A 25435-nucleotide genomic window follows, 5' to 3' on the forward strand; every position below is an offset into this window, starting at 1 on the left:
ACCACCTTGCAGTAATACATACTTCCGGTGTTTATATATATATATATATATATATTTATAAACATGTCTTTCTATCTCTATAATTCAGACAACTTCTAACAACCCAATTTTGGTGACACAATGAAAGAATAAGCTGTATAACAACAAAACTAACTAATTGTTGTAGGGCATTTACAATAAGATATATTAGACTGAATAAAGGAATTTGCTAATGTTGCAAAGTAAATTAGCTTTGTGCTCTTGAATGATAGCATGAAGTGTCTATTGTTATACTGCTTGAAGCCAATATCATGATTTGTTTGCAAAGTGTTTCAAATTGCATCCCTGTACAGTCTCTTTCTAGCAACTTTCTCTCACTAACATCTAAAGAATTATATAAGTCATTTAAACAGTTAAATCATTCATATTCCTGCTTATGTATGCAACATACATTATAAATGCAAAAAACAAAAATGTTTTATCAAGACATATTTCATACATGTAGGGCTTACTTTATAAGGCATGTTAACAATTAAAGTGCCATGATGATTTTGTTTGTTCAAAGATTCTATCTTACAGTTTCTGAACCTCATTTACCTTCAAACACTCAGCAGTATATGGAATGTATTCGTAGAACAGAAGGAGATAGTAACTCAAAATAATGTTCATTGGCTTTCTATGGATTTTACCACTTGCATTCTCTATTCTCAATTATTTACCTTTAAAATTAGAGAAATATCCGCACGCTGAAAGCGATTCCCTTGGCAAAAAGTAGCATGGAACTTGTCAGGAAACCAAACATATCTTAGATGACTTGCAGTTTAAACTTTGACATTGAAGATGTGCTTTGTAGAAAGTTTATTTGTCCATAGATTCACAAGGCACTCAGGTTTAGACGTCAAGACTTGGAAGACTCTCAGGAAGATGAAATGTAAAGAAATCCTTTGAAAATAACGTATGTAAGTGCTGAGGGTTCTCACTTGGTCATTTCCCCTGATACATACATTAAACTTTCTATCAAATCAGTTGCTTTGTGAGAACATCTGGAATAGAATGAATAACATAATAATTTAGAGATGAAAAAAATAAAAGGATTACAAAAATATGATAAAATATGTCTCACTGACACAAGCTCCCACACAGGAGAAAATACAATTTAATAGCTTAGAGGAATCCTCATTTCCAAGAAATGATACAGAGTGTACAGTGAAGCCTACTAGCTGACTATAAATTTTAATAACATTACAGCCCCCCCCCCCCTCATGCCTTAAAAATAAAAATAAACAAGTCCAGTCAAAATAGGTGGAATTTTCAGATTAGTCCTTAAATTATTTTGCAACAATACTATTTAACACATTTATTCACATCCACAGATATATGCATCTTAACAACCACAATACTAAACAAAGATCATTGCCAGCACTTGACGGATCCAATCTGGTGTGACACACTAACATTTCAACACAATGGTCTGCCCAACTAATAAAGTATCAAGTCTACCCTGGCTAGATATATGCCACTAACCACATCTTACTGGATCGACCTGAGGGGTCTAAAACATAGTCAATCCTGAGATGAAAGACATCTTACCTTCATTCTATCTGATACCGTTCCTTTGCTAACATTTTCTCTTCCTGGCGAAGATGATCTCACCGATGCTTTCTTAGTGAAGGGCGAGGATTCACTTGCACCATTTTCATTCTGTTTCAAAACAAAGCAAAAATCATAGTGAAGTTTTTTTATCATCTATTCATGCACATTCTTGACTATGTTTTTTTTTTCATGTCAGTAAATTACTTTTTTTCTTGCTTGAAGACACAGTAAAGATTGTATTGCATGAATCCTCCTATAGAGGCATAACACAACTCTCTCTTTCTCTCTCAGCCCCATTGACCCGCATTCTGAAGTACGGTTTAACTAAGGCCATGGTCTAACTCTGCTTTAAAATTATGGGATGCAAGAAATGTCAAACTTGCATTATCATTTTATGTTTCATATCTTGACAATGCTCTAGCCTCATGTCTTATGATGAAGAGAACTGTATCAGTAATCATTCCCATTCAGTTATGAATGATTTGAGCGTTAAAGGGGTACTTTGGGCTGAAAATTATTACATCTGAAAAAAGAGAGTTAAAATTCACTGAGCAAAATGCTGAAAGTTTCAACAAAATCTGATGACAAATAAAGATTTCATTTAAACTCTGGTTTATAGTTGTGGTTAAACTATGGAAAGCCAATTTGTGACATAAATCTCCAACAATAGAGGTTCAAAATATCAGCTAATTACTGTCTGGGAAAGATTAATAAGATAATTGTCTTCACCATTAATGAATTCTGGAAGAGAATAGCAAACACAAGGAATATGCAATGTAAACTTTTTTTTTTTAATTTTGATTAAACCCGACTTCAGAATACGGGCCACTGAATTGTAAAGTTTAGCATTAATTTGTGAAAGCAGTTATAAACATGCTATTATGAATATTCATTAGGTGGGCTGACGATGTCATGTCCCCGGTCCCCATTTCCCTTTCTTTATGTTATTAAAGAAATCACAAATATTTCATATGGGTTAACAGTAATGAATATCACATGCATTAAATCAGTTGTCAATCCATTTTTTAGGACAAAATGTGAATAAATCTAATTTCATATGATAAAATACAAAAGAACAAGTGTGAGGATGTGATATCATCAGTTCGCTCATAAAATAGTCATGACCACATGTATAGAACTCTTTCACTGAAATAATGAAAATCTTTAAAATGTCATAACTACATGTATGTAATACCTTGTCCGATTTGTTGAAATTTTCAGTGTTTTGCTTATCTGATTTTTCTATATCTATTCAAAGCATATTATTTTCAGCCTGAAGTACCCCTTTAAAAGAGCTGACAAATCAAACCTGAACTGTTAGAGATACCTGTCAACACTGGCTTACCAAAGTAAACCACAACTATAGACCACAGTTTTATTAAAACCCTCAGATCATGTCATTTTGGGCCTTATCATTTTTTACAATCTAAAAAGGGTGTTGCATCATCACTAAACATACATGTACAATCCCAACAATTATCAAACTGAAAAAAAATAGGAATGAAAGAGTTTCATTTTGACATTTAAGATGAGTTATTGTTTTAAGGTACATGTACAGTACATAACATCAAATGAGTTTGTTAAGGGCTGCATGTAGAACAATGATTATAATTTTTGTAGTGGATAGCTTATATAAATGTATTCCTACATGTATACAGCTTAAGATGAAATATTTTTTTCAATGAATTACATCGTTCACATGCCACTATAAAAGACATCAGAGGTTGCTATGCACTTCTTTATTGTACAGGCATTAATGAACATAAACTTCTACTATTAGACATTGTGATTCAAAGACACACAGGTCTGTACTGAATCAATATCAATTACCAAATTTCATCAGAACTGAATGAAGCACCTTTTGAAATTGAGATAAATTAATTTGACAATGTGAGTTTGAACTACTTTTAATCAAATTTATTGGATTGCACCTGTACTAGTGAGGTGTCCCCAGTCTGTAAACAGTGAGAGAAGTTTGGTAATAATAATATTATCTGCATAATGCATTCCAAGATAAGGACCTTTAAACAACTGGTTTCATTGCATGTTTCTGATTAGAAACATTCATCTGAAAGCTTGCAATTAAGAAAATAATCCAAAGATGATCTTGTTTTACAGTTTGAGTTAATTACTTCATTGTGATATAAAATAAAAGAATATACAAAAAGACAAACCGTAAGTTGTGTGAAAAGATGTGATCTTAATCTGAGATAGACATTTACATGTCAAACCTACTATCAAAATGTCTAAATAAAAAAATAATATGAATCTAGGAGTGAAATAACAAGAGATATGATACATTTTTTAAGGACCAAATTCCAGTTTATAAATGAAGTTTTCTGACATGATAACAACATGTATAAGATGAGTATTCCAGAGGCATTATCAGGAAAAATCATACTATTACCCAGAGGGGGAATGAAACTGTTCAACTATCAAATTATAATTTCACATTGGATGAATATAATCAATAAAAAGTACATTAATGGTCAGTGCACTTGTGTAAGATTTGAATATTGAAATCAATAGTTGAATACATGTATAATTCACATGGGATGTTTATCAAAACATGATAATTCAGGCTTTGATCTTGAAAATGGGATTGCTTGGATACAGTAGTACAAAGAGCTTTTTACACACTTTATTATTTTGATTCCTGGGCTCAATTACACAGAGGTTTATGAAGCTTTGTAAAAGTGAAAGAACATCCCTGATTGGCTACCGGTCTGTGTTTTGAACACAATTGACATGCAACAAGAATCCTGATTGGTCATTGACATTTTAGCAAACCATCTTATATCAGTACTGCACATTTCTATGAGCATTTACATGTACTTTCATATATTTCATTTTTTATGCATGTATGTATATAAGCGTGCTAAGAACAGCATTTAGAACGGGGGAGACAAAGAGGGAAGGATAAATATAAACCTAGAAATTTGACGTGTCCAAAGGACACAGATGCCCCCGCTTAATGCGATCAGAAATTCATTCAATATGATTAAACTTAATATCATGCAGAAACAATATAATTTAGACCTTTTAACCAACTTGCATATTTAATGAGCTGTGACCTTTGTCCTGCGGACTCCGAATTCGAACCTAGACTGTATTTTGGTGTCATCTACCTACACAACAATTTTTTTTTAAATCAATTATATATTTTTCGAGTTATTGCACGAAAACCAACTCACATATTCAATGAGCTGTGACCTTTGACCTGCAGACTCCAAGTTCGAACTTAGACTGTATTTTGGTGTCATCTACCTACACACAACAATTTTTAAAATCCATTAAATATTTTTTTAGTTATTGCACGGAAACCAACTCGCATATTTATTGAGCTGTGACCTTTGACCTGCGGACTCCGAATTCGAACTTACATGTAGCCTGTATTTTGGTGTGTACACACCAAATTTTTTTTAAATCCATTAAATATTTTTTGAATTATTGCACGGAAAGTTGGGGGGACGGACGGAGAGGGGCAACGCTTAATGCCCCCTCCAGACTTCGTCTGCGGGGGCATAAAAATATTGAAATCAATAGTTAAATACATAATGTATATAATTCACATGGGATGTTTATCAAACATGATAAATCAGGCTTTGATCTTGAAAACGGGATTGCTTGGATAGTACAAAGAGCTTTTTACACACTTTATTCTTTTGATTCCTGGGCTCAATTACACAGAGGTTAATGAAGCTTTGTAAAAGTGAAAGAACATCCCTGATTGGCTACCGGTCTGTGTTTTGAACACAATTGACATGCAACAAGAATCTTGATTGGTATGGCAAAACATCTTTCAAGATATCATTACTGCACATTTCTATGAGCATTTACTTTCATATATTCTATTTTTTATGCATGTATGTACATAAGCGTGCTAAGAACAACATTTAGAAGGGGGGGGGGGGGAGAAGGGGAGGAGGGAAAGGGGGGGGATGAATATATAAAAAAATTGTAAAGAAATATCGTCATACAAATGGGATGCAGTGATATACTTTTAACACCAATCAAAGAACAAGATCTACAACATTCGTGGACAAACAAGAGCGTAGAATGTTAGACAAAGGGCTACATGGCAAAAATAGAAGAAAAAAAACAAAGTCTTGAAAGTAATATCAAAGGAAGGTTTGAATTGTAACAACACTTGCACAATGCTTCTACTATGCTTTAAAAAAATCAACTCACCTCTGATGAGGAATCACTCTATAAAGATATTACAAAAAAAATTCAATAAAGCAAATTCTTAGACTATAATCTAACACTTTGTAAAGCATTGTTAATCAAGGCTCAACTTTATACAATTTTAGTATTGAAAATCAATAACAAGGCATAAACGATGTTGTGTCTCGCCCACTTGTGAACATAACAAGAAATATCGCGTCATAAGATAGTCTTGCACGTAAACGTTGACCTCAAAATGACCTTTGACTTTACCATGTGACCTCACACTGCAGCATAACATGCATGTCTCCTAAGTCCATCTACAACCCAAGTTTGTATGAAAACTGACTCTCGGTTGAGGAGTAATGTGTCATAACAGATACGTCTTGCACATCAAATTTAATGTTGACCTCAAAATGACTTTTGACCTTAAGATGTAACCTCCGACTGCCAAATAACATGCAGGTCTCCTTAGTACATCCATAACCCAAATTTGGATGAAGAGTGACTTATGGTTGCAGAGTTATGTGTCATAAAAGAGCTTTGCACGTAAACTTAATATTGACTTTAGCACATAAACTTTAACATTGACCTCAAAGTGACCTTTGACCTTACCATGTGACCTCAGATTGTAGCATCACATGCAAGTCTTCTAAGTACATCTACAATCCAAGTTTGGGTGAAAAGAGACTTGCGGTTGCAGAGTTATGTGTCATACTGTTTGTGACAGACAGACAACAGTCGGACGACATTTGGATCCCTTAGTCTCACCTTCACCGCTTGTGGGTGAGACAAAAAATGAAGATAGCAAGAGAGGAGGACAGAGAAAGAGAGAGATTAGGACAGGTTTCGAAAGGAGAGTGAGAAACCAATTGGAACATATAAGGGAAACTATATGAGAAAATAGAGAAAGATAGACAGGGAGACAGATAGGGAGAGATAGAAAGAAAGGGAGAGAGAGAAAAAAAAGAGAAATGGAAATTGGAAACACAAACTTACTGCATCTTTCTTTTTCCCAGTAGCGTCATCAATTTCCGCAGAGATTTGGACATGTTTCTTGTTTAGCTCCCGTAAATCTTTCTGCATGACATCTATTTCTTTCTGTATCTTCTCTTTCTCTATTGCATCTGAAGATGACATCTTCTTAGCCCTGTAAGGAAACACATACACTCATAATGATGATGATTGTTACAAACAGCATAGAGATGACACCCTAGGTTCTTTGCCCTGTAAAGAAACACATACACTCATAATGATGATGATTGTTACAAACAGCATAGAGATGACACCCTAGGTTCTTTGCCCTGTAAAGAAACACATACACTCATAATGATGATGATGTACCTTATTACAAACAGCATAGAGAGGGCATGCTCCACTGGAACCAATTGCTAGGTTCAAATCAAAATATAATAAGACCATAAACATGCAAATTGATAAAAATCTAAACAAAGCTATCAATTAAAAACAAACAAAATGTGATAAAAAAGCTTTAAGATTATTCAAGCAAACACAAGGCCAGAAAGAATTATTGGTTGGAAAGAAAAAAATTCAAGGGTTGTTGAAGTAGACAGGCTTATCAAAAAGGTCAATGGAGACAATAACCTCATTACATCTATAAATGATATTGTCAACGAATTCAATAACTACTTTGTAAATATTGGTCCGAATCTAGCAGATACATGTACTTTGCCAAATGAAAATGTGTCACATAGACGTTACTTAGGGGCAAGAGTTAACAATTCTTTATTTTGGAAACCTGTGACTGAGGATGAGGTTTTTAATCATCTTGTAACTCTAGATGAAAAGAAAGCTTGTGGTCATGATAATTTACCAGCACGATTGTTAAGAGATAGTGCTGTTTACATTTCAGGTGTCCTGGCATATATCTTTAATTTATCTTTAGAATGTGGGAGGGTACCAGATGAAATGAAAATAGCAAAAGTTACGCCTATCCACAAAAAGGGACCAAAAGATGAACCTGGAAACTATAGACCAATATCTGTTTTGCCAGTGCTCGGAAAGGTTTTCGAAAAAGTAGCAAACGGGCGATTAGTACAGTTTTTAGAAACAAACAATGCTTTTTACCACCACCAGTATGGTTTTCGTAAGAAGTACAGTACTAAGTTGTCATTAATAAATTTGTCCAACACTCTCTTAAAAGCAATTGATGAGAGTAAAGCTACACTTGGGATATTCATTGACTTCAAAAAAGGATTTGATACGATCAATCATAATGTCTTAATCAACAAACTCTCTCACTATGGAATACGCGGTCTCCCGCTTAAATGGTTCGAAGACTATCTTAGAGGAAGATATCAGTTTGTTCAATATGAAGAGACAGTCTCTAAAAAAATGGAAATCACATGCGGTGTTCCTCAAGGTTCGGTTCTAGGACCTACATTATTTTTACTGTATATAAACGATCTACCATCTGTTTCTAATTATTTCAATTTCAGATTATTTGCAGACGATTCTAATCTATTTCATACCTTCCCAGCTGGACAAGATGAAATTGATGTAAATGAAGTCAATATCAACATAAATAAAATACAAGAATGGTGTGTTGCAAACAAGCTTACTATCAACTCTATGAAAACGAAATTCATGTTGATTGGTAGCAGAAGGAAAAATATTAGACTAGCTGGTAAATTGGAAATAGCCGGAGAGGAGATTGAAGAGGTTAATGAAGCAACTTTTGTAGGTATAACAATAGATAAACATCTAACTTGGAAGAACTATATTAGAATAGTTAATTCATGTATACGTAAAAGAGTAGGAATTATATTTCGGTTGCGACATTTTGTACCAAAATATACATTAGTATTATTATACAAGGCATTCATAGAGCCACACATAACTTATGGAATCGAGGTGTGGGGGAGTACTTACAAGAGTAGCTTAAATTGTATATTTTACACCCAAAAAATGGCAGTACATGCCATCACATTCAGTGAGTGGCGAGCTCATACACGTGTATTATTTCAGAATTTAAAGATCCTAAATGTATTTGAAATGCACAATTTATCTATATGTACCTTCATGTATGACCTGGGTAATAATAACTTACCTCACTCTTTAGTAGATTATTGCGATGTAATAGAGCATAGATACCCAACAAGACAAAAAGAAGGTCGACAAGTACATTTACCAAAATTACGGACTACTCAAGGACAATTCTCTCTATCTTTCTTAGGAAGTGATTACTGGAATAATGTACCATTAGCCATCAAACTAAAAGTATCCAGAAACGATTTCAGGAATTCATTACAAAATCATTTATTAAATCAATAACTTATCATATTGCTCTGTATATAACATAAAATGTTACACTCATAATTTTATTTTGTTTTTTTGTAGTTGTTGTTTTTGTTGTGTTTTAAAAAAAAAACATACTTTAAAGTTCAATATTCGCCTATATTACTAATATGTGTAGGGGCCAGGCTCGACTAGCACTTGTGCTATTTTCTGGTCCCTTTTATCAGCTCTTAACATATACATGTATGTTTCATTTCTGTAATATTTATATGCATGACATAATAATGTAATATGTAAACATCTGTAAATATGTTGTTATCGTTGGTGAATAAAATCAAATCAAATCAAATCAAATCAAATCAAATTTATTGATGCTTTTAAACAGTCAGTCCGCAAGCCCTGAAAAAGTAGCTTCTTTTATCCAAGTGATATTCATGACAAGAGGGTTTTTGCATAGTTAATGAGCTTGGTGCGAACCAAAACACCTCTTTTTATTCGGCCATTGCTGCTCTAAATATTGACAAAATTTCATGTTTTTGGTATCTTTGTAAAGAAGAAGAATCATTCTTTTAGGTCATGTGTTTGGATTTTTAAAAGAATGTTGTAATATAGGAAAAACTTTTGATCTAAAACATGAAACAAAATATTTTTTTTCATGCAACAAAAGTTTTTGTTTTCACACTTAATTTCTGTTTAGGCACAAATGATTTTTAAATCATGATAAAGCTCAAGATCTAAGCTTTAATATGATATAATTTTTATAAGAAGATGTATTTTAGATGGGTCAGCAGCCAGCTTTTCATGGGCCAAGTACATTTTGCAGCTCAAAAACAAGAATACTGCGCTCTGATTGGTCATAGACCACACACCCACGCAAATTCCAATGTTCCCCACACTGGGCCTCTGCAAGGTCACACTCACCATGTGGTAATCTCTTCAAATTACCCGCGCCTGTTTGTTTTGAAAACAGTATTCAGCCAATCAGAACTCAGGATTTTATGTTACTCAGAAATTTCAGAAATCTTGTCTTGCATCTTGATGGATATAACTGGCTGCTGACCCATCTAAAAGATGCCACATATCAAGAGTGACATTGTAAGAAAGTATAGAGTTTGAGCTTTCTGATGATATAAATAATGTTGGTGCCTAAAACACAAAATGTTGCACAATTTGCAAGTGAAAACAGAGGAAGAAAATTGTGTTTGATGCATCTTTTCAGGTAAAAAATTCACTTATTTATCAAAATATTTCATTCAAAAGAAATGACCAATATAAAAGGGTAACATTTACTCTTGCCCATGGTACAAAAATAATCAATATTACTCAAGGAGAAAGTGGTTAAATTCTTTGAGAAAGAAAGTCTCACAATTCACGAGATTTTGCAGGGACATGAATTCAGCCACGAGAGGACTTGGATAAATCTTGCTCATTTGCTCATTAACACAGGGGCTTGCAGACTGACTGTAAACCCTGCACTGGATTGGCAATCTTTCACAGCCTATAATGTGTAGGCAGGACTGTTTGACTTTGCCATTTATTTTGACATAAATATCCTTGGCATATCCTTTTCTTGCCTCATAAAAATGCACTTATCTCTCAATATACAAGTCATATTTCAGCCCTATTGAATTTGCAAGCATTATTTGATCCCCGACATTTGACTTTTTACATGTAAACCCTACATGTATCTAGGCCGGGTATTTTGGGAGATCATATGGCTGGAGGGGGGGGGGGGCTCCCAGGCCCCCCCTTGAGATCTTGGCCGTTGATCGCGCGATCATGCCAAAAATTGGCACGCAGCTTGCCTGAAACATACTCTACAAAATTCTGAATTAATTTATTTCATGCAAATGGCTATTTATTAATTATGCTAATTTATGCATGATTAGTATGCAAAATCATACTTTGTCCTCTAATTCCCTAAATAAAGCTCCAAATGTTCTAATTTTTGGTGAAGAAACTCTTTGTGGTGTTCTCAGCAAATGAACATGATAAAATTGCGATATCACAACAATTTCTTATGTTTTTTATTGTTTATTGCAATTTCTTATGTATTTGTTTTTTGGACCTTTTGTTTTTTATTGTTTTTAAATGAACTCTGTTGGGGATTCTTTTGAGATCATAAACACAAAATAAATACATTTAGACCAGCAAAACTGAAAATAATCATACAATTATGATTATGAGTTGAAAACACAATTCGCATTGACTTTGTACACGAAATCACGTTTTTGAGCAATTTTTGGTCTGACATGAACTTACAAAATGTTGCGATGTACTTACAAAATGTTGTGTAATTTTGGAGCGGCTCCCGGTCGTCGCAAATTTGGTCTCAAAAGATGTGCAAGACTTGAAAGTAAAAAGTCACTGAGCAGCCTGGTCAAAAAATTTTGTGCAACGAAAATATTGCATAAATCGTTGAAGGGGAGGGGTCTCTGAAGCCCCCTCCCCCCAGCCTAGATAGGGTTAAGAGTGGTGTTGTTTTTCAGGCTTACCTCAGGTCTGCTATCTTTGTCTTAAGTTCTTTCTGCTGCATCTCCAATTCCTTTCTATCCTGCATCAATTTATCCTTCAGTAATAGGTGACTCATGCTAGAATCCTTGAATTTATTCACTGGGGCTTTAAACAAATAATACATTTTGTCAGATTGATATCTAATACCTTACCAGTGAGATCAAAACACATTACAAGTCACAGGGCAATATTTGTAAATACCAGATGTGGTAACAATCTCAACATGAATTTGAACTGAATCCCAGGCATGAAATGACTAATATAAATGAAGAAAAAAATTTCCCGAATGGTTCAGGTAGTAAATGCAGTTGTTGTTGAGGGAATACCAAAAAAAGTATGGTATCTGACAAGTAACGGGTCACTTTTTGCTAGCAAAGTTAATTCACATAATCCAACATGATTAAGTAAATTCAATTTTCATTTTACTTGCTCTCCAGCTTGTAATCCTTGATTCACAAATGTATCTTAATGGAAACAATATAGCTTGATCTAAAATGACAGTGGTGACCAGTGAAATCATGGTTTGCTGACATTAATGTCTCATCAACCACCCTATAGGCCTACTGATTGCAGTAAGAAAACTGTTATCTTCTTTTAGTCTTAAATTCAGAAAATTGACTCATCTACTACACTGTACATATAATTCTTTTATAAAACAGGATATAACTTACCTGATGGTTTCCTCTGAAGAGCAGGAGATGGTTTCTTAACTTCTCCTATCTTCTCCGGTGTCTCAAGAGTTGATGGAAGAGATGGAGTTGACACTGGAGTTGATGGAGTTGTTGGAGTAGATGCTACCTCCTCCACTTCTTCCTTCTCTTTCTTCTTCTTTTTCTCCTTCTTCTCTTTCTCTTTCTTCTCTTTCTTTTCCCGTTTCTCCCTCTGTTTCCTCTCCTTCTCTGTCTCTTTCTTCTCCCCAGGAACAGGTTCCGTTGGGCTAATCACCTCCTTTTCCTTGTCCTTCTTGACTTTGAAATTCTGATAAAGGAATCAATGACATGGAATAGTAAAATGAGATACAGCTCAATCTACTCTCAAATACATTATTATGATGAATATATATACATTTTTTCACAGAATGTACACTTTAGTAATCAAAATTCAGATTTCAATCTAATTTTTACTGGTCAGGTGAATGACCAGTAAAATAATAAATAAATAAATAATAACATTTGAAGGACGCTTTATACTGGTGTTTCAAAGCGCACAGGTTGGCAGATTATAATAATATAGTCAATCCATTAAAAAAGAAAACAAGTTATGAGAAAAGGTGAGTTTTAAGTGAAGATTTGAAAATTTCCACGGAGGGAGCATTTTGGAAATGACCTAGAATTCAACCCTGAAGACTTGATTTTGACGAGTCAATAAGACAAATCTGTCCTGATTTCTATTCCCTGTACTTTGTAATGTAGTTTGCTATGTTGGCTAACCTTTGGCAAGGTCTTGAAAAGGAACCAATTCTTTCAAAAGAAATATAGGCGATCTTTCTTTAAATATGTTTATACTACATTCCTTTCTCAAAATTATGGTTGGCATTTAAAATATTCCTTAATCATATACAAGTATTTTTAATTATTAACAATGAAGCATTATCATTTGCACTTACCCCAGAACCAGAAAAGTTTCAAAATTATTACTGCCTTTATAAACGCAGCAATTCTGAGTTTCATTAACTTTTCAATAATATTATATCAACTTTATAAAACAAACGAACAATCACATTTATTTATGTTCTTCTGTTTGTAAGGTGCATTATGCGACATTTTCTTTCTTGTATTAGTGCACTCAAGCATTTAATTTCAAGTGCTATTGCTACTATAAAAATCATGATAAATCACACATTAGTTCATATGTCATCATTACATTTCTCAATATTTAGCACTGATAAGGAATGTTAGACTTTCAAATATATGATACAACATACAGGTGCTTGTTTTATTCATGCAATGTTGAAGAATGAAAAATCAAAAGCTTAATGAAATGTTAGTGATTTGCATTAAAAGAATGTTAGCATAAAATAAGAGTTGATCAAAACAATGAAAATTCCATGCTAAGACAAGGGCCTATATTCTGAACTCTTGTTTTAACTTAAACACAGATCTAAATTTGGGGCTTAACTTTAACTATGGGCAGCAAAATGTGACTCCTATTAATGTAGAGATACATTTGAAAATCTAAAAAATAATAACTTTCTGGGGAATTGTCACATTTTGCTCCACCACTGAAACTGTTTTGATTATAAGGAGGCCAGTAAAACATACAAATTATACATTTTGAAATGTTTGGACATGTTCTACTTTCTGAAATTTTTGCACAAACGTAAACATTGTTCATCAAAACTTCAGAATACAAGCAGAAGATTTTAAATCAGAAGTACATGTACAAAACACATAGGATATTACTGAATGAATTAATATTGAAAGATCATGCCACAAAATATATGAACATTAGATGGCAGAAATGAGGGTCTGCATCACAAAGATTTGGAATCAATTACACATTCCAAAGAACAACAATTTTCGTCATTATCATTTTGTGATTCATTTCAAACCTTCGTCTATCAGGACCAATAATATGACATATGAATAATGTAATATACATTAAAGGTTAATTGATGGATTAATACAAACATGTGGTAGGATAACAGTACACACATCATAATATCATGTAAAAGCAGCAATGGAATAGATAATCAATCACAACTACAACTTTGTTTGAATACAAATGTCAATGATTCATCAAATGTGATGAATGATATGATTTTTAAAATTGGTTTGGATATTTCAAGAGGGTAAATGACAAGAATAGGATACCAAGCAAATATAATCAGAGAATAGCTGGAAAAGAGACAATTGTAAGAGATAAATCAGAACAGATAGCACTGTTGTATTCACTTTAATGAAGAGTATGTAACATACTAATTCCTTGTGATATAGGTCATAATCAAAAGCCTCAAAAAACGTTTTTTGTATCGTTCTATTTCTTTTTTTCTCCCCCCCCCCTCTCTCTCTCTCTCTGTCTCCATTCTCAGTTTCTTCTTATACTCAGATTCACACACATCTCCTCCCCTGTCTCTCCCAATCATCTAATTGCACTCATCACATTTACCAATTTTCCACAGAACAGCACCACCTAAAGTCTTCAACTATTTAAATCTGGCCAGGTTCCTTAGCCATAATGCAACATTTTTAGCAGTATATAGGTCTAATTGAATGGTGACATAGTCATACCACCATCATTGTGGTATTGAGTAGCAAAGCAAGTTTCTTATCTCTAAAACATTTTGTTTTCTCTATGGCAAATAAAATCATAGGCTACTTACAAAAATATTTGTATTTGTAAAAAGGTAAAAAAGGTATTGCATATGTATGTTTAAGACGAAAATTCATAACACATAGTCAATGATGGAAAAACAGTGTTGGTCAGTGTGTGCTCCCTTTAAAACAAACACCAATGAAGCATAACAACCTTCATAGCAAATTTTCTGAACTTTCAACATCCCCCCCAAAAAAATGAATACACACTCATTGACAATTGATTAATCATAGAGGAAGTGAGAGAAATCAAGGTCCTAGAGTCACAATTATCCATGTTTAACCCTGGAATATCAACAATGACAAAAATATTACTTACCTGGCCAAAAGCAGAAGTATCATGAAGGTTAGATATGTTCTACTTGCATTAATGATTTATGAACCAATAGTGTCATGAGATAATTTGAAAGTACATGAGGGGTTGAGTGCTAAAGCTGAAAAGAAAATATATGTATAGCATGTATGCTTCTTAGACAAGAATATTGAAAATAAAATAATTAATATGAGGTATGAGTATATATTTCATATAAGAATTGTCTGCCAGATGTGACCAAAACTATCATTGTTGTTGTTTAAAATTTTGGCATTTTGATCAGTAAAGCAAGGGTTTTCGCAATTAATAATTTTATGTTATTTGTAAATTTTAGTCAAACTTGAATCTTTGTGAAACCCCCTCCAGAGCCATGTTAAGCCGTCACTTTTAGCAGAATCAATTCTCAGCAACTTATACCTACCAATAATACAATTTATATCTGTAGAGAAAAGAAAATGTGAAACCATAGATGTACATGTGGCAAAGCAGTGAAGTGACTTGTGTGACGATACCTAAATGAATATTGAAAATGGGAAATGGAAGTATGGGACATAATCACATGAAACAGATTTTAGGCAATTAGCTTACAAATCTTCAATGTCTGAGAAAAGGAGACAGATTAAATGCAAGCATATTAATGAAATAGATAGATAGAGGTCTGAGTTGTCAATACAAGATTCAAAGGGAATATTCAACATCAGGCTAAAAGAATACTAATGCATTTATAAGTTGATTTGAAATAAGAACTACTGCATTTAGTTTATCTTGCATGGGTAAACAAATTGCATTTGTAAGTTAATCTGACATAATGTAGGTAAAACAAATGCATAAATATCATGTAAGTCTTTCATATAGTCATTTGATTTGCATGAAGAAATTTGCAGTAGTCTAAATATCGCATTTTACGACCTTGCATAAGTAAAATATTTGTATAAAGTTACCTCACATAAGTCAAAACATTAGGTGACTTCAATGTGCACAAGGAAAATAATTGCAAAAATCAATTTGTCCATGTCAATATTTTGCAGAAGTTGAGCTCACAGATGGATCAAGTCACACAATTGTATTAGTCAAACTTGAATATTAAGTATAAGAATATAAATCTTAGTCCTCATACACACGTAAATCAGGGAATGCCATATAAGTTGGTATAAGATAATCACTGTACACTCATTTTATTCTTATACCTTCTTTGTTTTGGGCTGTGTGTTTTATAAAGCAAAGCTACTTTAAACCCTCAGAATATTCTATTTTACCCACTGCTTATTGCGAATAGATTTTGTTATATACACAGATAGTCCATCGACTCTAGCAAGAGGTTTCTTGAGCATAGTATGCAATGGTATAAGATGTATAGCTGACTGTAACTCATAAGACATAGTGCATAGTATGACTGTGAGTAGATTGTGCTTGTTCAAATGAGATGATGCAATAAGCAGCAATTCATCAATATTTAACCCGTTGACTACTGTATTTGGTATTTCCCCAATAGACTTATATTGGGATCTTCTAGTTAGCAATTAATAAAACAATGTTATCACAGTTATTAAAACTTGTGTGATCTGCAGGTGATTTGAATTTCTGTGAGTGGTGCGTCAGCGATGACAAAGAGCAGGGGGTTCTCAAACTTTTTCTTTGAAGGGCCAGATGAGACTCAAAATAAACCTCAAAAGGCCAGGGTGAAGTGGATTCTTAGAAAAAAATGTGCAAGAAGAACCCTGCGGCCGGGGTCCTAGATGCTCTCCGGTGCAATCTGGCCCTTATTTTGGGAGAATTTAATCCAACAAATTTATAACAGTTTCAAATGGAACACAGGCAAAATTAGAAAAGAATTCAAAATACAGCGAGAGTCAATAGTAATAACAAAATTGTAGTATTTTGTTAAAAGGAATGTTGATTGTACCTATGTCAATTTTAACACATAGCTAGAATTGAAGAGACAGTTTTGTAGTAGGCCTATCAATATTTTTTGTAGTTAAAGTAGATTGGCCAACACATTTGCCTTGTGCTCGATTGCGGCAAAATGAATGCATACTTGCCTGTCCATTCTTCATGAAAAACACAATTTTCAGCATCCACCATTCTTTTCTTTGCAGAATTTGATGCCATCTTGACTTGGCTAACAATTAATGATGACTAATGTTCCCCTGAGAAAATCTGCAGAACTGAACCGCCTATTAAGCTTACGTTTTAACCAAATTGATCGTGTGTTGGAATGTGTGTGCATGTGTTTTCAAATTATGCAACGTGTTATCAACGTTTGACGTGAAACTACTTTTTTTAATGTAGCGTCGTGCTGGTCATCTAATAAGAATGTAGAACTGACAGAAAAGACTCCACTAAACTTTGTTTAAAAGTCAAATTAATTTGACTGCCATTACTTTTATTACAGTTTCATGGATACACAATGTAATAATATTGAGCAATGTTTCATATTGTGACTTAAAAGTGATTAAAAAAACAGCAGTCTCCCAGGCCGGATCCCGCCCTCGGGCCGTAGTTTGAGAACCCCTGACATATAGCATGGACTGGTGGTATTTGAATTCCTGTGTGTAGTGTGTCATCGATGACATAGAGCATGGACTGGTGGTATTTGAATTCCTGTGTGTAGTGTGTCATCGATGACATAGAGCATGGACTGGTGGTATTTGAATTCCTGTGTGTAGTGTGTCATCGATGACATAGAGTATGGACTGGTGGTATTTGAATTCCTGTGTGTCAGCGATGACATAGAGCATGGACTGGTGGTATTTGAATTTCTGTGTGTCAGCGATGACATAGAGCATGGACTGGTGGTATTTGAATTTCTGTGTGTAGCATGTCAGCGATTACAAAAAATATAGAATGGTGGTATTTGAATTCCTGTGTGTAGTGTGTCAGCGATGACATAGAGCATGGACTGGTGGTATTTGAATTTCTGTGTGTAGCGTGTCAGCGATTACAAAAAATATAGAATGGTGGTATTTGAATTCCTGTGTGTAGTGTGCCAGCGATGGCATAGAGCATGGACTGGTGGTATTTGAATTCCTGTGTGTGGTGTGTCAGCAATGACATAGAGTATGGACTGGTGGCATTTGAATTCCTGTGTGTAGCGTGTCAGCGATTACAAAAAATATAGAATGGTGGTATTTGAATTCCTGTGTGTAGTGTGTCAGCGATGACATAGAGCATGGACTGGTGGTATTTGAATTCCTGTGTGTAGTGTGTCAGCGATGACATAGAGTATGGACTGGTGGCATTTGAATTTCTGTGTGTAGCGTGTCAGCGATTACAAAAAATATAGAATGGTGGTATTTGAATTCCTGTGTGTAGTGTGTCAGCGATGACATAGAGCATGGACTGGTGGCATTTGAATTTCTGTGTGTAGCGTGTCAGCGATTACAAAAAATATAGAATGGTGGTATTTGAATTCCTGTGTGTAGTGTGCCAGCGATGGCATAGAGCATGGACTGGTGGTATTTGAATTCCTGTGTGTGGTGTGTCAGCAATGACATAGAGTATGGACTGGTGGCATTTGAATTCCTGTGTGTAGTGTGTCAGCGATGACAAGAAATATAGAATGGTGGCATTTGAATTCCTGTGTGTAGTGTGTCAGCAATGACATAGAGTATGGACTGGTGGCATTTGAATTCCTGTGTGTAGTGTGTCAGTGATGACATAGAGCATGGACTGGTGGTATTTGAATTCCTGTGTGTAGTGTGTCAGTGATGACATAGAGCATGGACTGGTGGTATTTGAATTCCTGTGTGTAGTGTGTCATCGATGACATAGAGCATGGACTGGTGGTATTTGAATTCCTGTGTGTAGTGTGTCAGCGATGACATAGAGCATGGACTGGTGGTATTTGAATTCCTGTGTGTAATGTGTCAGTGATGACATAGAGTATGGACTGGTGGTATTTGAATTTCTGTGTGTAGTGTGTCAGCGATGACATAGAGCATGGACCCTTACCAGTTTAAATCTAACTGACTTCATGACTGATCGCTAAATGAAATGAATTGAAAGTGAAGACAAGTGAAGCAATACTATGCACATCAGGAGATTAAATAGAGAGACAATTTCCAAGAGGATAAAAACTATGATTGGTAACAAAGAAATAATATACAGTCCAAGTACAGTGTGTACATGTATATATAAGAGGGAATTATGAAGAGTGAACAGTAGAACAGAAGAGCGATGGAAAGTGGAAATTTTTGGTCCAGATTTAGTGAGATAGAAACAAGGGGGGGGGGGCAGTATTCCATGCCATTAAGAAGCATTTTAGTACTTTCCTTTATCAAGGTAAAAACAATATTAAAAGGAAAGTACAAAGAGGAACAAATTGAACTTGATTAAGCCAGAATAGGTTCTCCTCAGCAATGTTTTAACAACCAACATTTCCGAGGTTCATCAGCTGATTAAAAACATACTAGAAAGGTGTACAGAGGATGTGATAGTATGAAGAATATAAATGTAGATGATGCAGGCTGATACAGCATAAACTCTTCAGAAATTGACTTACTAATTTGAAATTCTTTATTCGAGATTGCGCAGAAGAAGGAGAAGATGGGGCTTGAGAGGTATTAGGAATTTGGAGTGTATCAACAGATGCCTCTGCCGGCGATTCCTTGGTTGTTGTTTCTGAGTCGTTTAAAACCTCAAGATAAAGATCCTCAAACACAGCAGGTACATGTACGTCATTCTCAGGCTTAAGGGGACCATAGGGAATATAAATATGTTAGCAGGTTCTTTTATTCAAACGATAAACAAAATTATTCAGATTAACATGCAATGATTTACAGTGCCATAGAAAATACTTTCATGAGGTATGGTTAAAAGCCCCCTCACACATGATCGAATGTAGGTGGATGAAGGGTGACCAATGTGAAAAATACACAAAATGCACACAAATTCAAAGAATACAAATACAATTTCCATCAAATCATGCGATCAGTAACTATTGTCAAATTTTATCAACGAACGGAAAGCGAAGGATAAATATGACATGTGAAGAATATCAATATTTCGGTTCACCTCTTTGAGTAAATTGCAGCCGAAGGCGAGCGAAGGCTTGATATAACCCAACAAGTGGAATGCCTCTGGCAGTCTTGCCTGCATTACGCGATTCGATATAGCAGCAGTGCTGACTTTGAAAACAGCTTTTATTCACAAAGAAAACTCTCATAAAAAATAAAAATACTAAGTCCATTGACCCAACATGACCTTGACCATGATCATGTGACCTAAAACATGTGAAAAACATACTGTACTTAATTACCCTTATGTCTATGTTTCATGAACAACATGTGCAGATCCATAAACTTTCTAAGTTATGATGCCAATTCAACAAATACCCCCAACACGGCCTTAAATGACCTTTGATTTGGGTCATGTGACCTGAAAGGCCCACAGGATATTCAGGGATACATGGTTACTCTTATGTCAAAGTTTCATGAACTAGATCCATAAACTTTTAAAGTTGACAATTCTACAAATACCCCCAACATTATCAAAGTTCGTTGACGCCTTTGACCTTGATCATGTGACCTGAAACCTGCACAGGATGTTCAGGGATACTTAATTAATCTCATTCCTGAGTTTCATGAACTAGATCCATAAATTTTCAAAGTTATGACAATTCTACAAATACCCCCAAAATGGTCAAAGTTCGTTGACCCTAAGTGACCTTTGACCTTGGTCATGTGACCTGAAACTCTGGCAAGATGTTTTGTGATACACTATTACCCTTATGTCTACGTTTCATAAACTTTGTTCATATACGTTCCAAGTTATGACAACATTTCAATAACTTAGCCTTTGTTATGATCTCAATATTGATTCCCCCAACATGGTCAAAGTTCATTGACCCTAAGTGACCTTTGACCTTGGTCATGTGACCTGAAACTTAAGCAAAATATTTAGTATTACTTAAATAAACTTATGTCCGAGTTTCATGAACTAGGTCCATATAATTTCTAAGTTATGATGACATTTCAAAAACTTAACCTTGGTTAAAATTTCAATATTGACGACGCCGCCGTCGCTGTCGGAAAAGCGGCGCCTATAGTCTCGCTCTGCTATTCAGGCGAGACAATAAGACGAACTGTGAGCAATGGTTTGATATGGCGTGCGGTTAGAAACGAAGACGAAGGAATAGATCGAGCATTTTTGTACATTTGTGTCATCGTGTTGCTTCGTTAAGGGTTCTTTCGAGATCAATCCACTTTGGCAAAAGCGCGATGAGGAATTATGCGCGACAATAACACACAAACGATTACCGCAGACTAAATAAGAGATGCAAATTCAAACAGATGACCAACGATTTTTTAATTCGTCAGGAAATATTAAACGTTTAAAATTGCCGCGCGAAATAAAATAATTGCAGCTGTTAGTTCAGAAGGTGTACGAACCCAAACACGAACGGTAAATATCAGTTACCATTGAAAACAATTTTTTTAAATGCCTTACGCCAGCCATCGCAAGGCATATTTCAAGCAATTCGGTTAGGTGTGAGGGGGCCTTAAGACTGACACCATGAGATTGAAAAAAAGACCCATACTTTTTACTTGTTTGAGCGTGAAAAGCTCTGACACTCCTAGAATTCCACTTTCTTAAAGAACTCCACTGGTGTGACAGCTACCCCAGATATCATACCCACATAAGAAATCCTAGATATCCCCAGCAGAGGAAAGCTCCTTGCATGGAAATACACTTGACTTGTCACATTCCAATCCTTTGTACAGTCATGGTAACCCCTGGTACCCTGTCATCTCAATAGACTGTTAATACATGTACTACATTCTAAATGTCAAGGAATGATTCCTGTCTGACACCTTACTTGGGTACAGGGTACCAAAAGTAGATCACTGCCTTGCAATTCCATCCAAACATGTAATATTGTACAAACATGATTCATATTGAAATAATTAGGAGGCTTGTTAGCTTGGGTGATAGAGCGGGAGTTTCGGATTGCTGTGAACCGGGTTTTGATTCCCATTTGGTGCGCTAGTGCCCTTTGGCAAGTCATTCATTACCAGGTCCCTTGGATAGGACTTTAATCATTTGGTTCCCCTGGTTGCTTACTTACAAACATTCATGGTTTCTTAGCAATCAGGTAAAAAAATCACCATCAAATGAAAATCAGCTGTGGCTAGAATAGTCAATTAACATTTTGAGGAAAAAGGAGAAAAAAAAGTACATTGCACAAGAAATTATGACAAGAGAATGTTCAATGATGTACACACTGAGAAAACGTTTGAAAATAATTATTCTTATTATTCCTGTATTAGAGTTTTTAAAAGCATTGAAATGAATACAAACCTGTACTCAAATTATGTGAGATTATAACGGTGTTCAACCATCTCACTAGAAAATGAGATGGCTCAGATCCAACCCATTTTCTAACTTTTCTAAAAAGTACAGACATAAAAAGTACACATAGAGAATTTCCAATTACATGTCCATAAAAAGAGAAATGTTTATTAAATGCCTTGCTCACGGGCATAAGTGGCATGGATAGGGTTTGAACCACTGGTTTTCATGTCTAGTCAGGCTCCTTGGACCACTTGGCCATAGCACCTCCACATTTTCTAACTTGACACTGATTTGAGCCCTGCTTTATTGAGATGCACCTGCTGTATTATTAACCTATTTGGTGTTTCTACCTCAAATCCTGATTAAATGAATAATTTCAGTGACATTTTGGCATATAAATTGGGTCAAATTCATACCCGACATATATGGTGTCACAATATTGTACCTGTCAATTACATTCTACAATTCTACATCGAATTTAATAGAAAAAACTAAATTGAATGAAGCATAAACATTCATAAAAGTTGTGACACGTTTGGTGCAATGCAGTTTCACTCATTAAGAAACTAACATGTGACCATGTGTTTCAAAAATTTTGCAAAATAAATGAACCCAGTAGTACCCACTACATTAGAAGGCAAAAATTGTTATTCAGTGCTCATGTTCTAGAAGCAAGCATAGAAAGGCAAAATAAAAAGACAGACAAGTGAAATTTCATAAGATCTATTAAGCTCCCCCCTTTAATTATTTATCAATCAAACAGTTCAAGACTCTTTTATGTACATGTACCATTCCTTTTAGATATATTTATTTTCTTCTTTTTATCATTCTCTTTCCCGTCTATCCTCTCTCACATCCCTGTCTCTCCCCATCTCTTTTCCTCCATTTTGTTCTCTCCATCTAACTCTGCTTCTAGTACCCTCTTCTCTTCTTAAGCCTAGAGTCATCTCTACAAACATGCAGTTTGATATACAGTGCGTCCCAGAAAAAACGAAACCGAGATTAAGCGATGATTTATCATAACTTAATCACAAATAGAATAGACAAATGACCTACCAATGTAAAGCTTAGAATCTCCCCTTTCATCTGATATTACTTAGATTATTCCCCATTCACGCATGAGTGAGCAAAAACAATTTGAAGAAAGGATACCAAAACTCATTTGGCGGGGGGTATCTGAATTTCAAAAAGAAAATCACATGCCTAAAAAGTTCAATATCTGCTCTTTTATTTGATACCTTAATCACAAAAAATGGTCAAGAAGTAAAAAAGTTATGTTCCCTCGAAACAATACTTGTATTTCCATAATTTCATTAAATAAACGTGTTTTCACCGGTTTCCCACAGAAGCTATTGCATGGTTAACAAAAGAATTAATGCATGGCTGATCGTCAACAAAACGGAGTGTCGAGTGAGTTTGAACGATAGCCTGTAAAACCTCTTCATTTTATGAAATTATTGAAATTCAAGCCTTATTTCAAATAACCAGAAATTTGTTATTTCTTCACTATTTTTTGTAATTGCGGTATCAAATTAAAGAGCAGATATTGAAATTTTTAAAAATGTGGTTTTCTTTTTGAAACCCAGATACAGCCCGCCAAATGACTTTTTGGTATCCCCTCTTCAAATTGTTTTTGCTCACTCATGCGTGAATGAGAACTAATCCAAGTAATTTCAGATGAAAGAGGAGATTCTAAGCTTTACAATGGTAGGTCATTTGTCTATTGTATTTGTGATTAAGTTATGATATATCATTGATAAATCTCGGTTTTGTTTTTTGTGGGACGCACTGTATATAGCAAAGTGCACAATAATACTGCAGTGAAGTGATATCAGCAGTGGATCCAGTTCTGGTTTAATGGATAACATGAACACTTTCTCTCTCTTGCGTACTCTCATAACAGAAAAAAATTTATTCTTAAAAAATAAGATGCTGCATGCCAGATGAAGCATTGTACCAGACATAATAATGTCAGATATATCATATAAAAACAAAATGAAAATGAAATTAGTAACAAAAGACAAGAGATTTCATCTATATACTGTAAGGGTGTGTTTATGCTTCCATTGCGAGGACAGAATCAGCGTTTTCAAACGTCGATCCAAAACGCTGATCGTAAACGTGGTTCTGGGAGTGCTGTTTATGCTTAACTTTTCAGAGGCGAAATCACGATCTCCAGCTGGCTTCGCATCGTAATTTTCGTTGAGCAGGAAAGCGAGGTCAAATTGGGCGCGCCCTTTTTCGAAAGTTTGTTTTTCTTCCGAGTGTTGTTATGGGGAAGGTACGTCGACTGTTATATAAACATCGAACAATTCCCGATATTTTAGTCATTGCATGGAGCTTCTTGATATAACCATATAATTTCCACCATGGTGAGGATAATAGTAAGAAAAAATAAAGAATATTAAGTACACAAAATAATAAAATATCTATTTGTGTATGCTATACTGGGGCATCTGGCGATGTCTCCTCATTATAACTCTTGTTCCAGGGTTTTTTGTGTGTAAATCCCTCAACATTCAACGTGATGACAAATTGGAAGAGTAATACTAGTAATAGTACTACACATGCAAAACAAGGGAGATGAGAGGTAATTCCGTGGAGGTAACATGCGACCATGGAGCAATGCGACTGTATTTGCCCGCAGATTTTCATCTCACCGGAAGCATGTACCAAATGGCGTCATTTAAACACATTTACGATCGTGGTTCTGTTTATACTTCCCCAGAAAGCCTGATTCTGGTCAAAGGACGTTTACAAACGCACCTTTTTGTGAGTTTAAGATCGGCGTTTTGAAACAGCGTTTAAATGAAAGTAAGCATGGACGCAACCGTGTTTTGGACTAATCACGTTTGGAAACGCTGATTCTGGCCTAAAAAGTGGAAGCATAAACACGGCCTAAGTATACCACATACCCAGTTATCACACTCTTCATTTCTCTGATGGATAATAAAATTTATGAGAATTTAGTTTTTTTTTAATTTATAAAGTTGTGGATGGCATT

The 25435-nt window shown here is 34.9% G+C and overlaps 1 protein-coding gene across 1 annotated transcript in view; it reads right to left on the reverse strand.

Moving 5' to 3' along the window:
* Positions 1 to 917: 917 nt before the first annotated feature.
* The window catches only part of LOC129276812 (actin filament-associated protein 1-like 2), a 67047-nt gene continuing 42529 nt past the window's right edge, over positions 918 to 25435 (reverse strand). Inside the window, exons 16-22 of the mRNA XM_064109655.1 lie at positions 19640 to 19825; positions 12183 to 12489; positions 11493 to 11616; positions 6739 to 6889; positions 5764 to 5781; positions 1570 to 1680; positions 918 to 1022 (exon numbers count right to left, since the gene is read on the reverse strand). Of these exons, the coding sequence (XP_063965725.1) occupies positions 1002 to 1022; positions 1570 to 1680; positions 5764 to 5781; positions 6739 to 6889; positions 11493 to 11616; positions 12183 to 12489; positions 19640 to 19825 (918 nt within the window). The 3' untranslated portion in view covers positions 918 to 1001. The remainder of the gene's footprint in view (positions 1023 to 1569; positions 1681 to 5763; positions 5782 to 6738; positions 6890 to 11492; positions 11617 to 12182; positions 12490 to 19639; positions 19826 to 25435) is intronic.

The sequence above is a fragment of the Lytechinus pictus genome, chromosome 14, assembly GCF_037042905.1.
Source record: "Lytechinus pictus isolate F3 Inbred chromosome 14, Lp3.0, whole genome shotgun sequence".
Lineage (NCBI taxonomy): Eukaryota > Metazoa > Echinodermata > Echinoidea > Temnopleuroida > Toxopneustidae > Lytechinus > Lytechinus pictus.